Genomic DNA, 23,216 nt, shown 5'->3' with positions numbered 1-23,216 from the left:
TATGTATTTTCTTTATTACATAGATACCCCACAATCTACCAACAGCAGTTAATACCAAAAACTCTGAAGCCCCCACATTCTGCAAGTATATGTAACCTCTGTGTGATTCATCAAAAAACCAAAAGAGCGATGGATCAATTTATATTAGTAATTAAGGTGAGGTGTCTTTGATTCATACAGCACCACGTGAAATGTAATAGTTGGAGTGGACGCTGAAGGGCTATCCTGTAACACAGGGGGCAGGAGGGTGTATACGTGCACCATTACCTGTTTTTTAGCAGTCTTCAGCAGTGCCATTCGGCTCTTCTAAAAGACTCCTCAATGCAAAAGAAACAGTCACAGCAGTGGCTGTAACTGTTATGACAGCTACACCTAAAAGTTAGCGTTACTCTCTATTCCCTTAAAAGCGGCCCTCATAAAATAGTAAAATCCATTCTCCCTATAGCACAGATGCCCTGATTCACAGAATATTCTCCAATGGTGTTTTGCCATTATAAAACCCTTCTGTGAATTAGGCCCAGAGAATCTAATGCAGAAATGTTTCATCTCTATGAGGTGAATGCTGACAGTTTTCTTTCTGTTTCTTTGCAGGTATAAGGAAGCATAAACAAGTCTGTAAGACCCAGTACCCAAAACCCAAAGTGGCACGCTTACAGCATCCACTGACATGTATGGTGAGTGGTAATATCAGGCCTACTGATAGTGCCCCTGCTGTTTTACAAAGTACTTCAGGTATAAGTTCTCATGTTACAACTACTTTCTAGACACGACCTATCCCTATTAGTGTACACAATGCACACTACTGTAATGCTCCACAAAAGACTGGGTGTAACAATGAGCCTATCTTAGAAGGTGCAGCTAGGGAACCCCATAATGCAGCCTGCAATTCTTCAATGCCACCACAAATACATGTACAAAAAAGTCAGAACCACTAATTCTCACACAGGTTATTGAGTGATTAAGCAACATTTTCTGGTCTCAGGGATACCACATAAATGAAGCTGATAAAAAAAAAAATCATCTATCAAAGAGGAGAACAATTGCATTCAGTTACATGTGGATACATGTGAGGTTATGTCGGTGGCTGAAAGCGAAGAAGGTTAATTCATTGCACAGCCTGAATCCTCCTTACATAGTGCAGATGAATACATACCTCCCACACCCCTCTCACCCGTCACTCCCACTGACTGAAATGGGGAAATAGTACATAGAGACTAGAAGACATAACAAAATCGAGTCAGAACTTACAGAAACAGAGCCAGACTCTTTAACACTACCCACATTAAAGTTAACACTTATTTGCGAGACCCGTTTAGAAAAGGTCGGTAGTATGCAACATCAAATTGCACATACACCCAGCCAAATCAGCCGGTTTAATAACTCAGTAGTTTCTCCCAAGAACTTTGCGAGGTGCCTCGTGTTTACAACAAGGGGGTTCTGGGAGCTGTACCAGGCTAGTAAGGAAGTCCTTCTAGTGAGTTAATCAGTAGTGGATACTGCTATTACATAACCTCTATTTTAGTAAATGCATTCAATCAGACAGACATTGAGGTGGACTGTGGCCTCTTTAATGAGTAACTGTACATTTCCATGATTGGTTAGCCTCAATTATGTGTCCCTGTCAGAAGTAAATAAAAAAGGCCACCCATTGAAGGGCGAGTTCTTTGACACTAGAAATCCATTGGAACACTCCTACAGCATGAATCCAAAGCAGCATGCTAACGAAGTGAGTTTCACTGATGTCATGTAGCCCTAACACTTATAGTTAAGATTTTGTTGCTCTTTCCTCGCTAACATCACCACCTTTCTCCTTTGCTCTACACTTCTATCCTTTCTCTCCCCTCATCCGCATGGTCGTTATGGCATAGATGGAAGAAACATCATGTTTGTTCTAACTTGACCTTTCCAAGATGGCGACCGAAAGTTCTACTATTCCATTCCATAGCTGTTGGTCTAGACTACTCACAAGATGGAGCCCCTGTCGGAACCAGCAAGCTCAGCGTTCATTTATTTATTTATTTATTTATTGGTCACTTGTTAGACGCTTATACAATTAGCAAAACTGTTTTAAAGCGCCCAGTTTCACGAAGACAGCCCCCGTTTATAAGGAGCCATGGGATGGTAAGGAGATGGTTTGCTTCTTTTCTTACACGCATTAACGCTCCTCTAACCTTGTGTTTTCCTTGTTTCCTCCCCTTGTGTCTCCTCCGGGTTTTCTAGCTTTTCTGAGTCCCTTTTCTGGCCTTATCTTCTATTAATTCACTCCAGTGAAAAACCTTGTGCTTGTGGCATCTTCCACCTTAGCCCACCTTTGCTTCTTCCTGCTTTTCTTCTGCTGCTCTTTGGCAAACGCTGCTTTCTGTCTTCTGGAACAGTTGCCTTTCCTAATGGCAAGGAACATATTCCAGCGCTAATCTCCTATGGAAAATCTCCGATCCTCCGATTTCCACAGCACCTATTCTACTACGAAAACTTTTATCGCTATAAGGGTTTTTTCTTGCCTGTGAGGGTTTTTCCCTGGCTGTCATCCCGGAAGCCCCTTGAGACCTCTGTTTAAACCAGAGTCTCGAGGGCATTTCGGGCTGTTGGCTCATACATCTGAATCCCATAAAGAAAGCCAGGTCAGTGCTTACATTCTTGATAGTAAGCAACGCCCAACAACTTCAATATGGAGCAGGTCCAACAGCTCATGGCTATGGTCTAAGCACTGACCCTAGAAGTCCAGAACATAAAGACAGAAAATGACAGATTAATGCAGTTGGTGCCACATGGCCTGATACATCATGACATACCCCCTGGACCTCTTATAGGAGTGAAATTTGAAGGAAACCCTAGAAGACTGAAATAATTAAATGATGCTTGTTTGGTGCAGTTCACTCTATCACCCTCCTATTTTACTACGGATCGTTCTAAAGTTAGTTACATGGTTTCCAACATGGCAGGCAGTGCCTTGGCTTGTGCCACTCCTTTAGTAACCACAATCAGATCCTTGACTCCTTTCCCAGATTCGTGCATGGTATTTGCGCTATGTTTGCTCGTACCGAGTCGTCTCTGCCCAAAAAAATGTACACGATTTCAAACAAGGTTCCTTAGACACCCTGACCTACATAACCCAATTCAAACAAATGGCTAATGAGACAGCTTTGCCTGACGATGCACTGGTCACCATCATGAGAAGAGGTTTATCTGAAGAATTGAAAGATGTACTCGCCAGAGTACCTCGGCCTTACAATTTTGCCGAACTCATTACATTAGTGATGCAACTTGAATACAGACTCCAAGAGAGAAGAACAGAAAGAAGAAAGATAAGAAGTGGACGGTTATTTTTGTATACAACAGATCTTCACCAAGAACCTGTATTTTCGAAGAACCCGTGCAGGTGGGAGCTGCACAAGGTCCCTTATCCTCTGAAGAACGCACCAGAAAAAGAGACAATGGGCTCTGCATGTATTGTGGGTCCAAAGAGCATTTTCTTCGGGATTGCCCCGTTGCACCTCCGTGTCGTTTGGGAAACACCAGACCCTAAACCTAAAGACAGCTAAGGTTCGGGAAGACATAGTAAGTTCCCAAACAAATTCCACCAATGTGCAATCTACACTTATGGTAGTAGCAAAGGTCTCCCTTTGGGATATTGAGAAATCTGTTAATGATATCGCTGCATTTATTTATTGCGGTGCCGCCAGTAATTTTTGTGGATGATGAATGGGCTTGTTCTCATGGTCTTACGAGACAAACAAGAGCATTGCAAGTACCTGAAGAAGGTGTTGACGGCAAACCCTTATCCTCAGAATTAATCACAGAACATACCGAGATTGTTTCTATGTCACTAACTTCTCATACGGAAACCATACGGTTTGAGCTTATTAAGGCTGCACAGTATCCCGTAATATTAGGATTAGCCTGGCTTAGACTGCACAATCCTTACATCATCTGGACTGCAGGTATCATTATTTTGGGATCTGAACACTGCGTTCATTACTCATTGCCTCCAGAAAGGAGTGGTGGGAATGTACTCTCCCCTGGAAAACGATCAAGAAACCATTCCCTCCTCTCGAATAGATACGATCCAAGCTTTACCATTTTGGTATCAATAATTCCACCCAGTATTTTCTAATGATGAATATAAGGAATTACCTCCTCACAGAAGGGATGATTGCTCATTTGAGTTGATTCTAAATCAGGAACTTCCGTTTGGGAGAATGTATACATTGTCAGCTCCAGAAAAGGAAGCACTACAGGAATACCTTGCCTCCAATCTGCACCATGGTCTTATCACTGATTCTAAATCTCTAGCTGGTGCCTCATTGTTTTCCATTCCTAAAAAAGACACAAAGGAGCTTAGACCCTGCATTGACTTTAGGGGTTTAAATAAGGTCACTGTTAATGACAAATATCCATTACCTCTGATTGCTGGCATCCCCTGAGGCAGTTCGTGGAGCAAAATTGTTTACTAAATTGGATTTACGTGGGGCTTACCATCTTATATGCATAAGCAAAGGGGATGATTGTAAGACCACTTTCTGCACACCGTTTGGACATTATGGATATACGGTCATGCCCTTCGTATTGACGAACACTCCAGCAGTCTTTCTGCACTTTATAGATCACATCTTTGCAGACATACTACTGCATTATGTAGTGTTCTACCTTGATGATATACTGATATATTCATGCACTTTGGAGTAACACATATTACATGTATCAGAAGTCTTAAGAAGGCTGCAAGAAAATCACCTATTCGCCAAACTGGAAAAGTGTGTGTTCCATCAAACAAGTGTCCCTATCTAGGATTCATTCTATCTGAAAAGGGGACTTCCATGAATCCCTCTAAGGTTAAGGCCATTCTTCAGTGGAAGCCACCTGCTACGTTCAAGGATATTCAGAGATTCCTCTGGTTTTCAAATTTTTATAGGAAATAAATCTCCAATTTCTCAAACAGAATCAAACCTCTTCCGAATTGCAGAAAAAAGGAAAAAGGTTTGAGTGAAATGATGTTTCTGGACCTAAAGGAGGCCTTCACTTCTGCTCCAATTTTGAAACCTTCCGATCAACAACGACCTTTCATTCTGCAAATTGACGCATCACACTCAGCGATAGGAGCTGTGTTAAAGCAAAAGTACGACAAATGAGTAACCTGTAGCATATCTTTCAAAGACTCTGAGCACATCAGAAATTAATTATGCTGTTCTCGAAAAAGGAGCTCTTAGCGATAAAAGGAGTCTGTCAAGACTGGCAACATTTACTACTGGGTTCTCCGTTTCATATCGAAGTTCGGCTGGATCATCAAAATTTGAGAGTACTGCAACAAATGGAATTTCCCAGTATGACATCTGTCTTTTGTTTTCACCAGGAGTTGAAAATGTTCAAGCCGACGCATTGTCACGTTCGGATGGAAGTCTACCTGATCCTTTTCAAGGCAAAAAATTATTTCCTCAAGCAATCTTTCTATTTCTTGTGTTGGATTTCATAGACACCATTAAAGAAAAGACTCAAGAACAACTGCCATTGGCAAGAGAGACATCAAATGGACAATTAGGCGGACATAAAATTCATTGGTCTTCGGAAAGTCACTTTGGGCAAAAGAGGTGGCAACAAAAGAAATTGAGACAAGCAGAGGCGAGAACAATTTGCAAATTGAATTCTACAGTCCTCGGCTTAAACACAGACAATGAAATGGTGTCCTTGTTCTAAAGGGACCACATCGGACTTGGATCATATTGTGGCGCACCCTGTGACCATACTATTTAAGTGAAACACTATGACTAAATGTTCTATCTCTCTTTTTCTCTCTTAATAGAATGCAATACCTCAAAGTCTGGTTAGGATACAGGGCTAATTAATTTGGGATTATATTGACCTAACACACTAGACAATATAATGATTAGGGCCATCTGGTTCTCTGAATAAGATATTATACACTCTTTTCAGTAGGCGGTATTATCCCAAGAAAATGACTCTAATTGGTTCTATATTTACATCAATTTGACATCATAATCAATTAGTTAACTTTAATAGCACCTAAATGCAACAAAACTGAGATCCGGATATGTTTGGAAGTATAAAGTATGTTGAAACCCATCGCTTTAAAATGGCCGCCATCAGATACAGGCAAATACTGGCCCTCACCATGGAAAACTGACTTACTTTCGAGTCTGTTGTCATGGCGACCGAGCCACGGAATAACACGGAAGGGGACGCCTTCAGACGCCCCCTCCGGACACTCAGCTGCACGCGATTAAACGCGAGACAGATAGTCCAAGGTAAGAGACCGTTGCAGAAGTGCGGCGGTCTGACTTCTATTGTAACACAATGCCGCGAGCCTGTGTGCGCGATATGGAACAGCATACGTCTGATTTTACTTATGCGCAAAGTGGCGGGAGCACGAACCTTGTAAACCATAATGCTGATATATAGAATAAGTCAGTACAAGTTACCCGCGAATAATTAGATGTCAACATAGATCTTTGCAGGTAATATTGTGGAATTAACAATGAGCACTAGAGTTTTTTGAATAATGGACTAAACCAGTAGCATGGTCTATGATACGATTGTAACAACATGCATCAAGCACTATCACAATAGTGTAACTTAAACTATTAACTCTTGTCTGAGGATGTAACCCGCCTACTATATATGAATAATAGGCTTGCAATAGAAGTAGTATCAATGCTAAATGATACATTTATTTTCTTGGAGGGATCTAACCCGATATTGGAAGAGCGGATAATCTCTGCTAAACCTAATAAGGGCATTAGAGAAAGCAAGGTAAAACAGAAACACGTATTATTCATTTCTGAATTAAGAATGTGACTATAAATGAAGTTCTGACTAATTGAGATTTTTATATCTATCTCTTGACCCTCTCTGTCCCTCCCATTCCCCATCCCATTTTTGTCTGGATTTTTTGCTTTTTTATTTTTGGGTATTTGTCTCATTATTTCTATCAATTAAACATATCTCATTGTATTATTTGTACCTCCAAATGCAAACATGTGACTTAACATAATGGTTTTTGTTGATGTTTGGAATTCACTTTTTGATGATATACTTTAGTAGCCCTGATTTGAGGAAGGTCTTGAAGGGGACCGAAACACGTGTCATCTTAAGGGGTATTGCTACATATGAAACCACCTTTAGTAAAACTGGGCAAAGTCTCATCCTGGGTCTCTCTTTTCTTATGAACAAAGGAAATTTATGACGCGCATGTTTATGTGAAACCTGCAGGTAGAGGTCTTTAGTAGGTTCTTAATGCACTGAGCTATTCCAATGATTCACTGGCTTTCAAAGCTTAAAACAATTCTAATAGGAATGTCTTACAGCTGCTTTTAAAAGTAATAACATTTTCACAAATTAAACGATCCAGCAAAATGATGGTCAAGTGGTTTCATGTGCCACTTGTTAAAATCTACAGCTTGCCAGTCACTGGAGTCAATTTTGTCAGAAGCAGCTTTCCATCTCTTCTAGGTAAGAAAATGTAAAGTATATAATTTAGTGAAATGTCACTTCAGCCTACATAATTATTTATTTGAATAAGGTAGATTGCTATTTATAAAAATAATAATATAGGGACTCTAAGAGAGCCGCGAGGCTGATTTTTTTCTCTTCTCTTGCTATTGAACTACAGTTGCCGAAACCTATAAAAGGGATGTGTCAAGGGGGTAAGAGTACCACAAAGTGGGCTGGTCTTCAAGTCCGGTTTTTGCTTCAAACAAAGGTGGCCACCCTACCACATGTTCGTCCACATCAAAAGCGTCCGCGCGCAGCAGGCTCTGACCGTTGGAACAGCCTGCCTTGGCTACCATGGAAACAGAATGCCGTAGCTCTCCAGTGCACACGTTTCTTTCCCTCGGTCAGGACATGAGCGCCTGTGCACGGTCGCGCGTACGCACAGCGTGCGCGCCTCCGTCCAGCCGACTCGTCATCATACGTCACATGATCCGAGGACTTTGTACTGAAGTAACCTCGATAAGAAGTGACCTTTGCCCCATTCCTGTCTTGGTTGCTGTCAGTCCCGAATCAACATGGCAGCATTCAGCAAGTCTATCCCCCATAGCTGCTATGAGATCGGACACACCTGGAACCCGTCCTGCACTGTATCCTACCTACAAATCACCCAGGGGGCCCTCGAAGAGTCCCTCAAGATCTATGCGCCGCTCTATCTGGTGAGTGACATATGCCGAGCAAGCAGTTTTAAGGCCTGAGTGCAGGAGACTTGCACTGCACTTCATGCACACGTTGCAACCTCTACATGGCGTTCAGGTTCATACTGTCACTTCACCTTGCACTTGAGACTTCCACTGTACTGGTGGCAAGCAATGCACTCATGGCACGCATGTAACCAAGAAGACCTGCGCTTCAACGCTGACATTACTGTAAGACCCTCTGCAACCCTTGCACAGGATGACGCAGTAACATCTGCACTGAACCGCACGCAGAGACTCTATTCTTTGCGCCTCACCTCTCCTGTGCAAGATCACAAGTATCCTAGCATTCCCATCCCAGACAGGCATACATACAGTGGCAGACTGTACCTTGGAACTGCTGCCAGGCATTATTTTAAAGGTACAATGTAGCCTTACATAAGTGCCTTACACGTCTTCTATCGGCGATACACACTAACGCCCAAACAGGATATCGTGATACTCCGCCATTAAATATTGAGGCCCACTGCTGAAGTCCGGAACATGTGGAACACAGCATCGCGTCACACGGGCCTGTATCCATTCATTGCAACCTAGCACACTATGGAGCTCTGGCATACTTTAACCGCACATACAGACCTAATCCTGGCATACACCTCTGCCCCTGTGCGCACACACACCATTAATGGCACAAAAGGGATTTCTGAATTATGGCACCAGGCAGTACTAGAAGGCTCAACACAGTATTGGCAAATACTGCAGTTATTGACAGGCGCACATTTTTTAATGTAGTAGGCAGGGGGCGTGGCAAAAAGAAGGTACTGCACCCTGGACTGTGAGAGCACTCTTCAGTCCTGGCCCAGAGTCCCGCATTACACATTTGGTCGCAGACTGCTGCATGTTATCACCCCCACCAGAACCAAAATCACATCTTATACAAAAATCACACCGCACCTCAGACACCAGGTACTTATGCAAGGACATAGAGTGTGTGTGTTTTCGAGTTTATATTTCAAACCTTGCTTTGTACACTATGCCCAGCAAAGGTATTCAGTAACATGTTGCAGTAATATGGATACCAATAGAACTTCGAGTTTTATAGTCTAGATGGGTTAATATGGTGGAAAGTGCTGAGCCTGTAGAACTGTGTACCAATGACAATAACATACGAGATGGGATTATTTTTCATGTCATGTATTGTTACCTGGAAAGTTTGGGCATTATATAGAAAACTTGTTACATCAAAATCTGACTCTTATCATGTAATGTATCAACAAATGGAGAATCGTAATTCAGGATGTCTAATGCACTTTGAAATGAGGTCTACTAAAATCATCATAGTCCAAGAATATACCTCTTGGGATCATGGTTAATAACCCGGATGTAGTAAAGAAAAATATTTTTGACCTTGATTGTATAGAAACTTGTTATTTGCGATGTTCCTATAAGCTGTTTACCAATCCCTCCATGGATAATAAGAAAAGAGGTGCTACCGTGGCCTATTTTACATGATCTTCAGATGGTAGAGCATTGAGATTCGTTTTAAGGATCAGGTTTAACTTGGAAATTCAATTCATCAAGGGTCTCGGTGTTAAAAACTTGTGCAGATTTTTTTGCACAAATGTATAGTCGATTATCCACATATTTATTTTTTGCCCTTTCCTCCAGGAGAAGAGACACGCATCTTTAAGTGATTACAACCCTGATTCCATGTTTGTAAACACCGTTTTTTTTGTTAAAGAATTTTATCTGGTAAACCAATATCCCTGTTAACTAAGGCCGTGACCTTTTATGGGTTTTGAAATTAATTGAAGAGTTTTAAATTGTAACTGTATTTTGAGGAACTGAAGGATAATTGGACGATTTAATGGATGTGTTCTCTTTTAATATCCATGTGAATATATCTTTTCTATTGATTTTTTTAATGGTATTGGAATTAATTTTATTAGTGGAAAGAAACGTTGACTTTATGTATTATGTAGCAATTTCTAAGTCATACTAATGTATTTGATATGTGTGATTTCGTACATAAGGTTTCTTATAAACCATTTTTAAATTCAAGAAAAAAAGATACAAATAGGATAGAATATTAATCTTAATGTGTTGAGTAATAGTTTCATTTGGACCTGGCAGATGATTAAAGGTGGTTGATGAATTCTGTAAATCTTTTTAGGATAGGTGGCCATTCGGAATCATGGAGACATCGGCCATTGTACTGGTACTTTCCATTGTTCCTTGCTTTTATTTAGCCCTTTTATTAACTCTGTTGACTCTTTGACCTCTAACTGGTTTTTTTACAGAATGGCTTCTGGGAAAAACACTAGACTGACCTTAGCAGCTTTAAATTGATACAATAAATTATGATTAGGGATGTTTAATATTGATGGCATGTGATACACTTTTGATCTTTTATGCATTTTTGGCAACTGAAATGTATGTACTTGTATGTCATGGAATTTGTTGTGCTCTTTTTTGTTTTAATTTGCGAAAAGGTTTTCTCCTTTGAACGACTCCACACAATTTGTCTTTGCCAGTGGGAGCAGGCATTGGTTGTTTAAAACAAGGATCACTGCAAGAAAGGCAATACTAAATGTGTGGAAGACACAGTGGGTCCTCCCATGAAGATTGGCGAGAGATCTCTATTTTATTGTCCACCAAGGAATAAATAAAAGGCAAGACGGTTAAGCTTGGTATGAGCCTATGTGGAAGATCTTTAAAAACCTGCAAGTCGGACACCTCTGTGTCCCATTCAGGCTTTGTCCCAGTCCACCCTCCACCATCTTTATGGTTTCCTTGCTGGTAGGCCCTGTCATGTCTATTGTGCCTAAATGCACCCACATGAACGGTGGGTTAAAGGTCAGAGACGCATGCCTTATTAAGTTGAACTGGCCTACCGTATGCACTAGGGCTGTGCCGAATAGCATATTTAGTATTCGGCCGAATACCGAATAGTTTGTCAACTATTCGGCCGAAACGGAACATGAAGCCGAATAGTTGCTTTATTTAATAAATCATGTTAAAAACTTGATAAAACACAATTAAAAAAACAAATGAAGCACCATTGCATGCATTGTGTATACTTTTATTTCTCTTCAGTATAATTCATGTGCCATTTTTATTTAAAGTTTAAAAGCCAGGAAAAAAGAAGATTTAACCAAAATAAAGGGACCAAATGTACAGAAGGTTGTTGCATATTCAAAACCAGTGCCAGTTAAAGTTGGAGGCTTCATAAATACAAAAGGACTAGGTTGTATAAAATGGTTCATGTCGGCTCAAGAGGAAATCTGAAATGCATGTACTCCATTTCACAACTATTCACCCCACCCAAACAAATGCTGCTCACTTTTCACTCATCCTCGCCACTTCTCACCAATACACACACACATATGCAACTTATCATTCCTGACAAAATATCAGATAATGTTAAACTCAGGACTCAAGTCCATAAAAAAAGAAAATGGGGGACTATGACAATGAGAAGTGACATGACAGGAACTGAAAGTATCCTAAAGTGAACATGCACATTTCTTTCAGTTTGTCTTTTCCAACTGAAAAAAGTGCACATTGCATATAAACATTCGCCAAAAGAAAAGAGGTTCCTGTATTGTTGCAGGTTAAGTATAAAAGATGAGCACATTTTATGTCTAAGAATCTGTAACAAAACATGCCCTAAAGAGCAGATTACAATATAAGATATGTTACAGCTGTGTGATAGCTATTTGTCTGGTCTTGTGACCAAGTGCCCAGTCTAATTCTATTCAGTTTTACAAACTGAAGTCTATATATGCCTTTCTGAGTTCTAGTTGCATTGTATTCAAATCAGAATGCCAAAGTATTCTGCAAGAGCCGAATAGCAAGAAATTATTCGGCCTGAGCCGAATAGCTTATTTTCAACTGGAATTCGGCTGAATACTTACTCGAAGCCGAAGTTCGGTACACCCCTAGTATGTATGGAACATATCCTACTGTCATGGCTTGAATTCCTGCTGATATTTTAAAGTGTTTCTTTCTTATAACGAGGTTGACTGAAGCATGCAACAGGGAAAGCGGAGCAAACAGAATGGACAAAGTTATACAGGAAATAATATAAGAACACAAAAGGCCCTTGTGGTAAATCAAATTGTGTTGAGGTATGGCTGTGTCCATAAAGCCTTCACCCTTTGACAACAAAAAATTGTGTTGGTAAAAAAAATCAGATTTTCCTAAAAATCCTTTAAAATCTTTAGTTTTGTAAAATGGAAGACATCTTAATCCCGCCAAAGTGAAATGAAAGCTTTAATACAAAAAGTTAGTACAGAGGTGTAACGATTGAAGTAAAATTAAACCTATATGAAATAGAAAAACAACTCTGATCATTGAGATAATTGCAATAGCAAATTTGTCAGCCAAAATGTGCCAAATCTAAAGGCACTTAATTCCTAGCAAGACTGGTCACAATATTTAAAACAATTGTTAGGAAAGGACTTACTTTTTTTTGACTAACACATAGATATGTTGTGAAATGGGTGTTTGCCTTACTGGCATGGCCATACTTCAACAGAATGTGGTTTACCACACCTCTGATAAGGGCCTTTTGTGTTCTCGTATATGTTCATAAGGACAGAGAAAGATGTTTACATTATTTTTGCTGGTTAGGCTTGCTTCCATTTTCAGAGTTTTGTCGTCCTTTTTTTCTTTCTTTTTAATGTTTTTATTTTTTTTAACGTGAATGTGTTCAATAGAAATTATGCCTCCAAAATAATATTAAGGGTACTCTTATTAGGCTCTACTGCAAGGTGCTATAGTGTAATCCTAGCCAGTAGCACCTGACTCTGTTACATTACATCCATGGCGCCAAGCTCTGCTCAAGGAATATGAGCTGCACCCGTGTCACTAAGCTAGCATGCTCTAGCAAGAGACACTGAATCCCTGCTGCTAATAGATACACCGTGCTTCTAGTAAGCAAGCTATGCACACAGCAAGAAGCAAGGGCTGTGTTTGGAAAACGCAGCACACTCATTACACTATGGTATTATGCTAGAAAGGCAAAATGCGCTCCTACTACCTTGGTGGTCTGTGCTCTAGCACGGAGCACTACTAGTACCAGGGTAACTTAAACCCCTCATACCACGATTTTCATGCACACGGGTACAATGCTTATCTACTACAATGATCTGCTGCAAGAAGGAACGCTGATCCTCTGACACCAGACTGTTTTGCACTCTAGCACCAGGCTCGGCTGTGGTAGGCCACACTGCACTATGGTAACCGGATTTGCTCACAAGAGGCACCCTGCAGAATTGGCACTGGGTTCTCCAGCAAGTAGGCAGTCTGCAAAGTTGGCATGGAGTTCTCCATGTGGTGAAAGTTTGAAAGGTTTGTGTTAAGTTACTAGGATTTATTCTGTGCCATTTGCAAGGTCTCCTGTTGCTTGAGCAGATCTGATAGTGAGGGGGCGGGTTAGGTTAGCTTGGACGAGAGGGTCAATGTAAGGTTGCTTTGTTTATCGTTGAGGCATGCAGACCAGGAGTACCCTGAGCTCTGGTTGCGCGTGTATTTGTAGGCGTTCTGTGCCACAAGCGGAGAAACCCTTCTGTCCTTGCGTGGGGGGTGTAAATATTGCCCAGCAATCAGTGTGAGCAGCCAAGCGTAGTTCGGCTGTGTTCAATTGTGTAATTAACACGTAGCATTTTCGGTATGCTTTCTGCGAAAAAATTAGGTTAAAAAACACACGTTACACTATTCTGTGTGCGGCAGCAGATGACTAAAATCCAGTTGATGCCAAATTAAAAGTACACAGAAATATTCTCCAGTAGTCTTTTTGTGTTGCACACAGCCTTTTGAGAACACACTTCATGCCAACAGTTCATATGGCGCCTGATCAGGCAGTAGCTTCACTTTTAATAATACTTTGACTGCTTGAGTTTGGACCAATTGTAGCTGCCCGTGTCCTTTAGTGGAGCATTTGTAAATGCTATGCAAGGCTAGGCGGGAAAGCACCTAGGCGTTTGCAGATATATTTTGGGTTAGAAGCTTAACGTTGACCAATGTTGCTTAAATTGGGGGAGATGTAAGTGGATGCTTCTTTTAAAGAGTCAATCCAGTACTGGGCAAAGGAAATCAGCGATTTCTGACATACTGCAGGTGTTTAAGGATTCAGCAGTATTGTGACCCATTGGAATGATATGTGCCAGATTTGACTTGACGTGGAAGGGCATCTTTCTTGGAGCAGTTCAGTCACATACAGGTAACTTTCATTCAATCTTGTGCAAGTGCTTGGCACGTTGAGAGTTTTGGGTGGTTAACATTCCCAGCAAGAGCAATATCTGCATATCATCGTTGTACATTTGAGGTTGGTTCATAGATAACCATACTTTTAAAGATCTACTACTGCAACATCATAGATCAAGCTATCAACAAATGAAAGAGCCTGTTCAAGGCATTCAAACCATGGATCAACTCCTCTCCGACACTTCAACCACTTTGAGAAATCCTGTGCTATCAACAAATTATTTGTTTACAGCATCACCAAGATTCGCCAAAACATTGATGCGAACACCTGAGCATTGAAGGCCCAGTTTATCCCACCGCACAAAATGGCGATGTTGACTACCTTTGCAACACTCTCAATAGAAGACATGACAAATACCTTGGCATTCCTTAAAACAGCATTCTATCTTGCTATCTTTCATCCTTAAGACACTCCCCATGGAATCCCTCCACCACTTTTTATCCATTAATACACACTTCACTTGGAGGACTTTCCTCAAAAACTGACAAATCCTTCCCAGCTCAAAAAACACCATCAGACGCTGATGACCACAGCAACAATTGCCCCACCACACATCTTCTTTTCCTTGCAAGGTTCCTTGAAAGGCCGAATGCCAGCCAGTATCAAGCACACAGACACCAACAGCCTCCTATAAACCCTGCAGTCTTCATACTCGGAGTCCGCAGAGGGACAGCCAACATTCAAGTGGTAGACAATGCACTCCACATCCTCAATGACGGACACCCCATGATCTCTTTACAGCCTTCAACACAGCAAGTCAAAAAGCTCTCATCAGCATACCACACAACTGAATGGGAATCGGAGAGAACATACCCTTCTGCTTCACTTCCTATCTAGAAGACCATGATTGGTTTGTCCACCTAGATACCTCACCTGTGTGATCCCACAGGATTCGATCCTGCCACCCATGATCTTTCACTACATGAAACCTCCTCGCCAGCCTCATTTACCAATACACAGACTAAACGCAACTCTATTTGAAAATCTCATCCATTGAAGACCTATACCACCTGAAGCCATGCCTCACCCTCGTCTAGATTTGGATGTTCAGAGTAAAGAAAATAAACCCCTTCCTACAAGACACCAGTGTTGGATTCACCGTAAAAAGCCCAGTTCTATCTCCTTTGGATGCGGGGAACACTCTGCTCAAAGGCCTAAACGCCACCACCCTAGCACCTCATCAGGTCTTCGCAAACATGAAAATACAAACGCATTCTGCCTAAGCTGATTCAACAACACTGGTCTGGTTTCCATATGCCCCCACTGTGGAATTTTATATGCATCATCAGATGTGCCCTAACCAACCTGCAATTAAAAAGAAAAATCAAGAAGACCTTCTTCGTTCCCTATACCCACCGAGCCCAGTATCTCTCCTGATGACAACCCTCTACAATCCAGCCCCATGTTCCTCACTCAACCCCCCCCCATTGATAAAATTGCACCCGTCATTCTTTTTAAAGGGCAGGATTGGACTCTGCAGCATAGGAAAGCTGGCCTCCAGGACAATATCGACAGAGCCATCAACTTGCCGGAGCCAGTACTAGGCGGGAGTCCTGCAAAGCGCTGGCCTTGTGCCGACCTAGTTGAAGGCAGAGTTACACCCTTGCTCTGTGGTCTATACTCTCTATATAATACCTGCCTGTGGTTTGGAGAATGTAATGCCAACTGAAGTAAAACCAGGGCTTATACAAAACTGATATCACATGGCTCTAAGAATTTCATTTGTTGTCCAGTCCTCTTCATCTTGAGAAGCTGATGGTTAGATGGTATCCACTGGTTTTTCCGACAGTAATTACTTTGAAAACACTTCGATTTATATAGAGGGTTGTGGGTTAAGGTTTTCAACAGACTGGGGACGGGTTTAGGGCAGGGGTACTAGTGTAGGGCAAAAGGTGGCTTGTGAGGACCCCCAAAATAATTTGAGGTGAATGTTAGTTAGCAAAATGACTTGGAACCTGTAAGATTGCCTAATGTGACTAAAAAGCTTTTTCTAGAAAGCACCATGGTCCGAGAATACACCATGCAGTACAATGTTTGCCCGTGTGGGTCCCTGCTCTGAAAGAGGAAACCCGCACCCAGACGAAGGAACAAAGAACAAGAAGATGATATGGGTCTGTGCTCATATCCCAGATCCCTGCAATTACTTGTCAAAACCATACCAATAGCCAAGAGTCTGGAGAGAGCAACGCAGCAGAAGTGGCAGGCCATAGGAAGCTTAGGCTGAACACCAAAGTGGAGCAATGCAGAGCCAAGACAGTGGCAGGGTTTTCACCAGATCTTATGATGACGTCAGACTTTTTATGAGTTCAGGAAGATGCAGAACCCCAGCAGAAGGTGCAAGAAGTTTGAGCCAAGCAATTAATAAATTGAAAAGCTCCACACAAATACAGATAGGTTTAGCCTAATCAGTGACGGGAATAGAATGAAAACACTGAGGAGGAGGAGGAGGAGGAGGAGGAGACAACCACCTACTTGGCTTCCTGATGGCAATATAACTTCTTTCACGGCATCCCATGGGAAGGACACTATATCCCTAACCGGATATAGTGTCCTTCCCACCCTTTATCAGTGGGAAGGCACTGTATCACTTGGGTGTTAAGTGGGGTGCTTTAAACCGGGACTAAGAAAAAGTGGGCTTGATTACAAATATGAGTTAGTTGCTAAATATCTGGGAGTGGAAAGTGTGGAAAAGAATCAGCTCAGCGCTTTACCTCTGTGACTAAATCGAACAAAGATTCACCTGGGCACTATATCCCTGCATCAAATTTTGATGCAAGAAGGCATGTTTATGCTATATCTTACGACACTGAGTTTGATCTAATAAGTGTGTCGGCGTTATATACTTGTGATGGATTTTCATAGAAGTGCCTGGATACTATGAGGCCGATTCATGGAATAATTAGCGCGGCGCAAGTGGGCAAAAACGTGCGATTCGCAGTGGAATTGCGAAAATCGCAGTGCAAGTGCGAAAATCGCACGAAAAGCAGCGCACATCGATTCATGGAAGGGCGTGCGCGAAAAAAACATCTGATGTGCACTAAAAAAGTGTGCGGCGCACGTTGGCGCACAGGCCATCTAACGGCGTGCGCCAGGTCACAGCGAAAATCGCACAGGCCACAGCGAAAATCGCACATAGCGTGGCGCACACAACAAAAGTAGGCGGAACACGGGGCGTAACACTCGGAATGGGGAACAACCTGCCAAAATGTGGGCGTCACGGGGGAAGTACAGGGTGCAAGTGCGCGGAACGCCCACACGCTCGCCTACAACACGTATTCATGGAATCGAATAGGGCAAAACCGCGCACGGTCAAACCAGCGCACAGGCACAAACATGACCGCCACAAGAAAGCAGGCGGTAGCGTCCCTGCGCCTGTAAAAAATGTGCGCCAAAAGGTGCGCCAACAAATAGCACCTATATACAGCTATGATGAATGTCCTATACTGTGGGCCTCCAGGACAAATGACGTGCAAAGGGGTACCCACAAACACAGACACCCGCTGACTGAAAAATAACGTGTGTGTGTATTTCGGGTGCACGGGAAGTTTCACATGCAAATTGGCTGGGTACGTGGATTCCAGGGGTGCGCGGGAAGTTCAACATGCGATTTGGCTGGGTATGTGGATTTCAGGGGTGCGCGGGAAGTTCCACACGTGATTTGGCTGGGTACGTGGATTTCAGGGGTGCGCGCGAAGTTTCACACGCGATTTGGCTGGGTACGTGGATTTCAGGGGTGCGCGCGAAGTTTCACACGTGATTTGGCTGGGTACGTGTATTTCGGTGGTGCGGGGGAATGCTACACGTGATTTGGCCATGTGGGTCCCTCCAGGTGTTCCCTCTACACCCTCCACGGCCCCTGCAGACAGCCCACACCACAGGGTACTACCCTGCACCCCTGCTCATGTCCCACAGGCAACCCATCCACCATGGCCATGCCAACCAGCCAACCCACATGTAACCTTGCACCACTGATCACCAACACATGTCTCCCACCACCCCCACCCCCCAGCAGTGCAGGGGCAGCCTCCACCAGGCCCCCACTCATGTCACCCACCACCCCCACCCCCCAGCCACCAGGGGCAGCCTCCATCAGGCCCCCACTCATGTCCCCTATTACCCCCACCCCCCGCAGTGCAGGGGCAGCCTCCACCAGGCCCCCACTCATGTCTCCCACCACCCCCACCCCCCAGCCACCAGGGGCACCCTCCACCAGGCCCCCACCCATGTCTCCCACCACCTCCTACCCCCTACCCCCCAGCAGTCAGGGGCAGCCTCCACCAGGCCCCCACTCATGTCACCCACCACCCCAGCTCCAAGCAGTGCAGGGGCACCCACCACCAGGCCCCCACTCATGTCTCCCACCACCCCCACCCCCCAGCAGTGCATGGGCAGCCTCCACCAGGCCCCCACTCATGTCACCCACCACCCCACCCCCAAGCAGTGCAAGGGCAGCCTCCACCAGGCCCCCACTCATGTCACCCATTACCCCCACCCCCCAGCAGTGCAGGGGCAGCCTCCACCAGGCCCCCACCCATGTCACCCACCACCCCCCAGCCACCAGGGGCAGCCTCCACCAGGCCCCCACTCATGTCCCCTATTACCCCCACCCCCCGCAGTGCAGGGGCAGCCTCCACCAGGCCCCCACTCATGTCTCCCACCACCCCCAACCCCCAGCAGTGCAGGGGAAGCCTCCACCAGGCCCCCACTCATGTCTCCCACCACCCCCACCCCCCAGCCACCATGGGCAGCCTCCACCAGGCCCCCACTCATGTCCCCTATTACCCCCACCCCCCTGCAGTGCAGGGGCAGCCTCCACCAGGCCCCCACCCATGTCTCCCTCCACCCCCCACCCCCCCGCAGTCGGGGGCAGCCTCCACCAGGACCCCACTCATGTCTCCCACCGCATCCACCACCAGGCCCCCACCCATGTCTCCCACCACCCCCACCCCCCAGCCACAGCCTCCACCAGGACCCCACTCATGTCTCCCACCGCATCCACCACCAGGCCCCCACCCATGTCTCCCACCACCCCCACCCCCCAGCCACCAGGGGCACCCTCCACCAGGCCCCCACCCATGTCTCCCACCACCCCTACCCCCCAGCAGTCAGGGGCAGCCTCCACCAGGCCCCCACACATGTCTCCCACCACCCCCACCCCCCAGCCACAGCCTCCACCAGGCCCCCACTCATGTCTCCCACCACCCCCACCCCACAGCCACCAGGGGCACCCTCCACCAAGCCCCCACCCATGTCTCCCACCACCCCCTACCCCCCAGCAGTCAGGCGCAGCCTCCACCAGGCCCCCACTCATGTCTCCCAATACCCCCACCCCCCAGCCACCAGGGGCAGCCTCCACCAGGCCCCCACTCATGTCCTCTATTACCCCCGCCCCCCGCAGTGCAGGGGTAGCCTCCACCAGGCCCCCACTCATGTCTCCCACCACCCCCAGCCACCAGGGGCAGCCTCCACCAGGCCCCCACTCATGTCTCCCACCACCCCCACCCCCCCTCAGTGCAGGGGCAGCCTCCACCAGGCCCCCACTCATGTCTCCCACCACCCCCACCCCCCAGCCACCAGGGGCACCCTCCACCAGGCCCCCACCCATGTCTCCCACCACCCCCTACCCCCCAGCAGTCAGGGGCAGCCTCCACCAGGCCCCCACTCATGTCCCCTATTACCCCCGCCCCCCCGCAGTGCAGGGGCAGCCTCCACCAGGCCCCCACTCATGTCTCCCACCACCCCCACCCCCCAGCCACCAGGGGCAGCCTCCACCAGACCCCCACTCATGTCCCCTATTACCCCCGCCCCCCGCAGTGCAGGGGCAGCCTCCACCAGGCCCCCACGCATGTCTCCCACCCCCCCACCCACCAGGGGCAGCCTCCACCAGGCCCCCACTCATGTCCCCTATTACCCCCACCCCCCCGCAGCGCAGGGGCAGCCTCCACCAGGCCCCCACTCATGTCTCCCACCACCTCCACCCCCCAGCCACCAGGGGCACCCTCCACCAGGCCCCCACCCATGTCTCCCACCCCCCCAACCCCCCGCAGTGCAAGGGCAGCCTCCACCAGACCCCCACTCATGTCTCCCACCACCCCCACCCCCCAGCAGTGCAGGGGCAGCCTCCACCAGGCCCCCACTCATGACTCCCACCACCCCCACCCCCCCAGCCGTGCAATTTGCCTGGGTATCGGGGTGCGCATGAACTTCCACACGCGATTTGCCTGGGTACGTGTACTACGGGGTGCGCGTGAAGTTCCACACGCGATTTTATGTGTACTTCGGGGTGCGAGTGAACTTCGACACGCGATTTGCCTGGGTACGTGTACTTCGGGGTGCGCGTGAACTTCCACACGCGATTGGGCCTGTGAGAGTGGGTTACATGTATTCCAGGGGTGGGCGGGAATATTTACCCGCGACTGTGCCTGTGAGAGCGTGCTACGTGTATTCCTGGTGTGGGCGGGAAGATTCACACCCTCGCCTACGACGTGCCGAAAAAGGGTCCAATCCTGACACACGTACGCCAGCATGAAGCAGGCGTACGTCGACCCGTGCAGCATAAAAGTGCGCACAAACAACAAACAAGCTCATACGCCAGGATGAATATACCATTCCTAGCAGCAGTGGCCGTGGGTTACCAAAGGAGGAGGAGGAGGAGGAGGAGGAGGAGGATAGTGAGGGCCCGAATTTTCACTCCCAGAACCAGCCTTTTTGGGATGCCTGATGACCAGGTGTATGGGAGGTACAGGTTTCCCCCACACATAATACTGGACCTGGTCAGTGAGTGGGAGGATGACCTCACATCATCCACCCTGTGCTCCCAAGCACTCAGCCCCCAGGAGAAGGTCCTCCATGTACTGCACTTCTTGGCCACAGGATCATTTCAGCGGATAAGTGCCATAGTGGGTGGGGTGTCACAGGCCACGCAGTCACGCTGCCTGCACCAGGTCTTGAACATCATCACTGCACGGCCATCAGTCCGTAGGCACATATACCTGCCCAGGACACCTGCAGAAAGGCAGGCTGCCACCCTCGATTTCTACGGTGTGGCACAATTTCCAAAAGTGCTAGGTGCCATTGACTGCACCCATGTGGCACTACGCCCCCCCCCCCCAGGGCATCTGAGCACATCTATAGGAACCGCAAGCACTGGCATTCCATCAACGTGCAGGTGGTATGTAATGCTAAGGGAATCATCACCTCAGTATATGCCAACTATCCAGGGTCCACCCACGACAGCTTCATTTACCGAATGTCTACCCTAAGCCGGGACCTAGAAGCTGGCCGGCATAGTGATACATGGCTGCTTGGTGAGTATGAATGCCACTGCACATGCATGCATGTCAGATGCAGAGTTATGTCACTACCCCACTAATGATACCCATCACCTCCTCACCAGGGGACAGTGCCTACCGTCTGAGCACCCACATGATGACGCCAATTCAGAACCCCATCACGCCTCCAGAGTTAAGAAACAACACAGCCCATATTGCAACCCGGGGCATAGTGGAGCGCACATTCGGAGTGCTCAAGTCACGTTTTCGCTCCCTTGACCGTTCTGGCGGGCAGCTGTTATATGCGCCCCCAGTAATGTGCAGGATCATAGTGGCAGCATGTGTCCTGCACAATGTTGCAACACGCCGGGGCCTGGCCGTGGACATGGTGGTGCCCCCACATCCCCAACCACATGCACGCCCGCTGCGCATGGGAGGGGAGAGGGCACGGGGGGAGGCAGCCCGTACGCAGCTGGTGGCTAATTACTTCACATAGAAATCACACCCCAGTGGAGTGCACACAGGCCTCGCACATACCATCTGATAAGCAATGATGACTCGACCTGACAATTAAGACGAACAAAGGGACTGTCAACTGTCAGAACCATAGCAGCCTGAGATTGTTCATGTGGAAGTGTCACAATGTGTGCGTCCCTACCTACACAAACACCACCAATGCAGTGTCATGAAAAGACACTTCCATGCTGCAGAAATGAATACCCACTTGCAAAATACTACATGAAAACAGTGCCATGTCACCCACCCCCTCCACGGCACGGCCACACAACACAGCATGGCATGTCATGCAATGTGAGAGGAAAGAAATGAATCCCCACAACATGCCCCAAGTGTCAGCAGCTACAGTGTCCCTAACGGAAACCTGTCCACACATGAAATGCTCACAGTAATGCAGGACCTACAGCCCACATTACCAAATACTTACCAAGAATACCAATCACCTACACAACCTCCAACCTACCTTAAACATGACATTACAGACTTAAAAATTAGCTAGCCTCACCACCTGATGACAGCCCTCCGAACACTTGCAAGTATACAGTGTTAGCGCCACGCAAGAGTGTAGGTGCACTGCTTACAACATGGACTCCAGTTCCAAGGTGGACCGCATTGTGAAGACATGAGGAATGGACCTGCAAATATGGAGGATGAGATGGATGCAGAGGCACATATCAATACACCACGCAGTGTACAATACAACAACAATATGCACTATGAATGTATACACAGTATTGACTACAGACTGCCCACACAGCTCATGGGAGTCCAATGTCACCATGTACGTCAATGTCACTTGGGCACACCCTTTGCAAGCCCATGGAAACGGGAAGCAGGAGGGGTGTGTGTGACAAAAACCCAAGCATCTGAACCAAATCCATAACAAGCCTGCATGTGCCCAGCCACAATGCAGCGTATGCCCACGGGAGCCACACAAGGCAACACACTGTCCCAAAAAAAAAAAAAAATAATGGCCACCTCCATGGGCTCATGGCCTACACAGCTACCCTATTGTGG

The 23,216-nt window shown here is 46.2% G+C and overlaps 1 protein-coding gene across 1 annotated transcript in view; it reads left to right on the top strand.

The window, feature by feature from the left end:
- Positions 1–7,915: 7,915 nt before the first annotated feature.
- The window catches only part of TMEM135 (transmembrane protein 135), a 2,087,148-nt gene continuing 2,071,847 nt past the window's right edge, over positions 7,916–23,216 (top strand). The window contains exon 1 of the mRNA XM_069639711.1: positions 7,916–8,162. Within this exon, the coding sequence (XP_069495812.1) occupies positions 8,022–8,162 (141 nt within the window). The 5' untranslated portion in view covers positions 7,916–8,021. The remainder of the gene's footprint in view (positions 8,163–23,216) is intronic.

Source organism: Ambystoma mexicanum, chromosome 7q (genome assembly GCF_040938575.1).
Source record: "Ambystoma mexicanum isolate Mex_15411 chromosome 7q, UKY_AmexF1_1, whole genome shotgun sequence".
Lineage (NCBI taxonomy): Eukaryota > Metazoa > Chordata > Amphibia > Caudata > Ambystomatidae > Ambystoma > Ambystoma mexicanum.
This window is presented reverse-complemented; position numbering and strand designations above follow the sequence as displayed.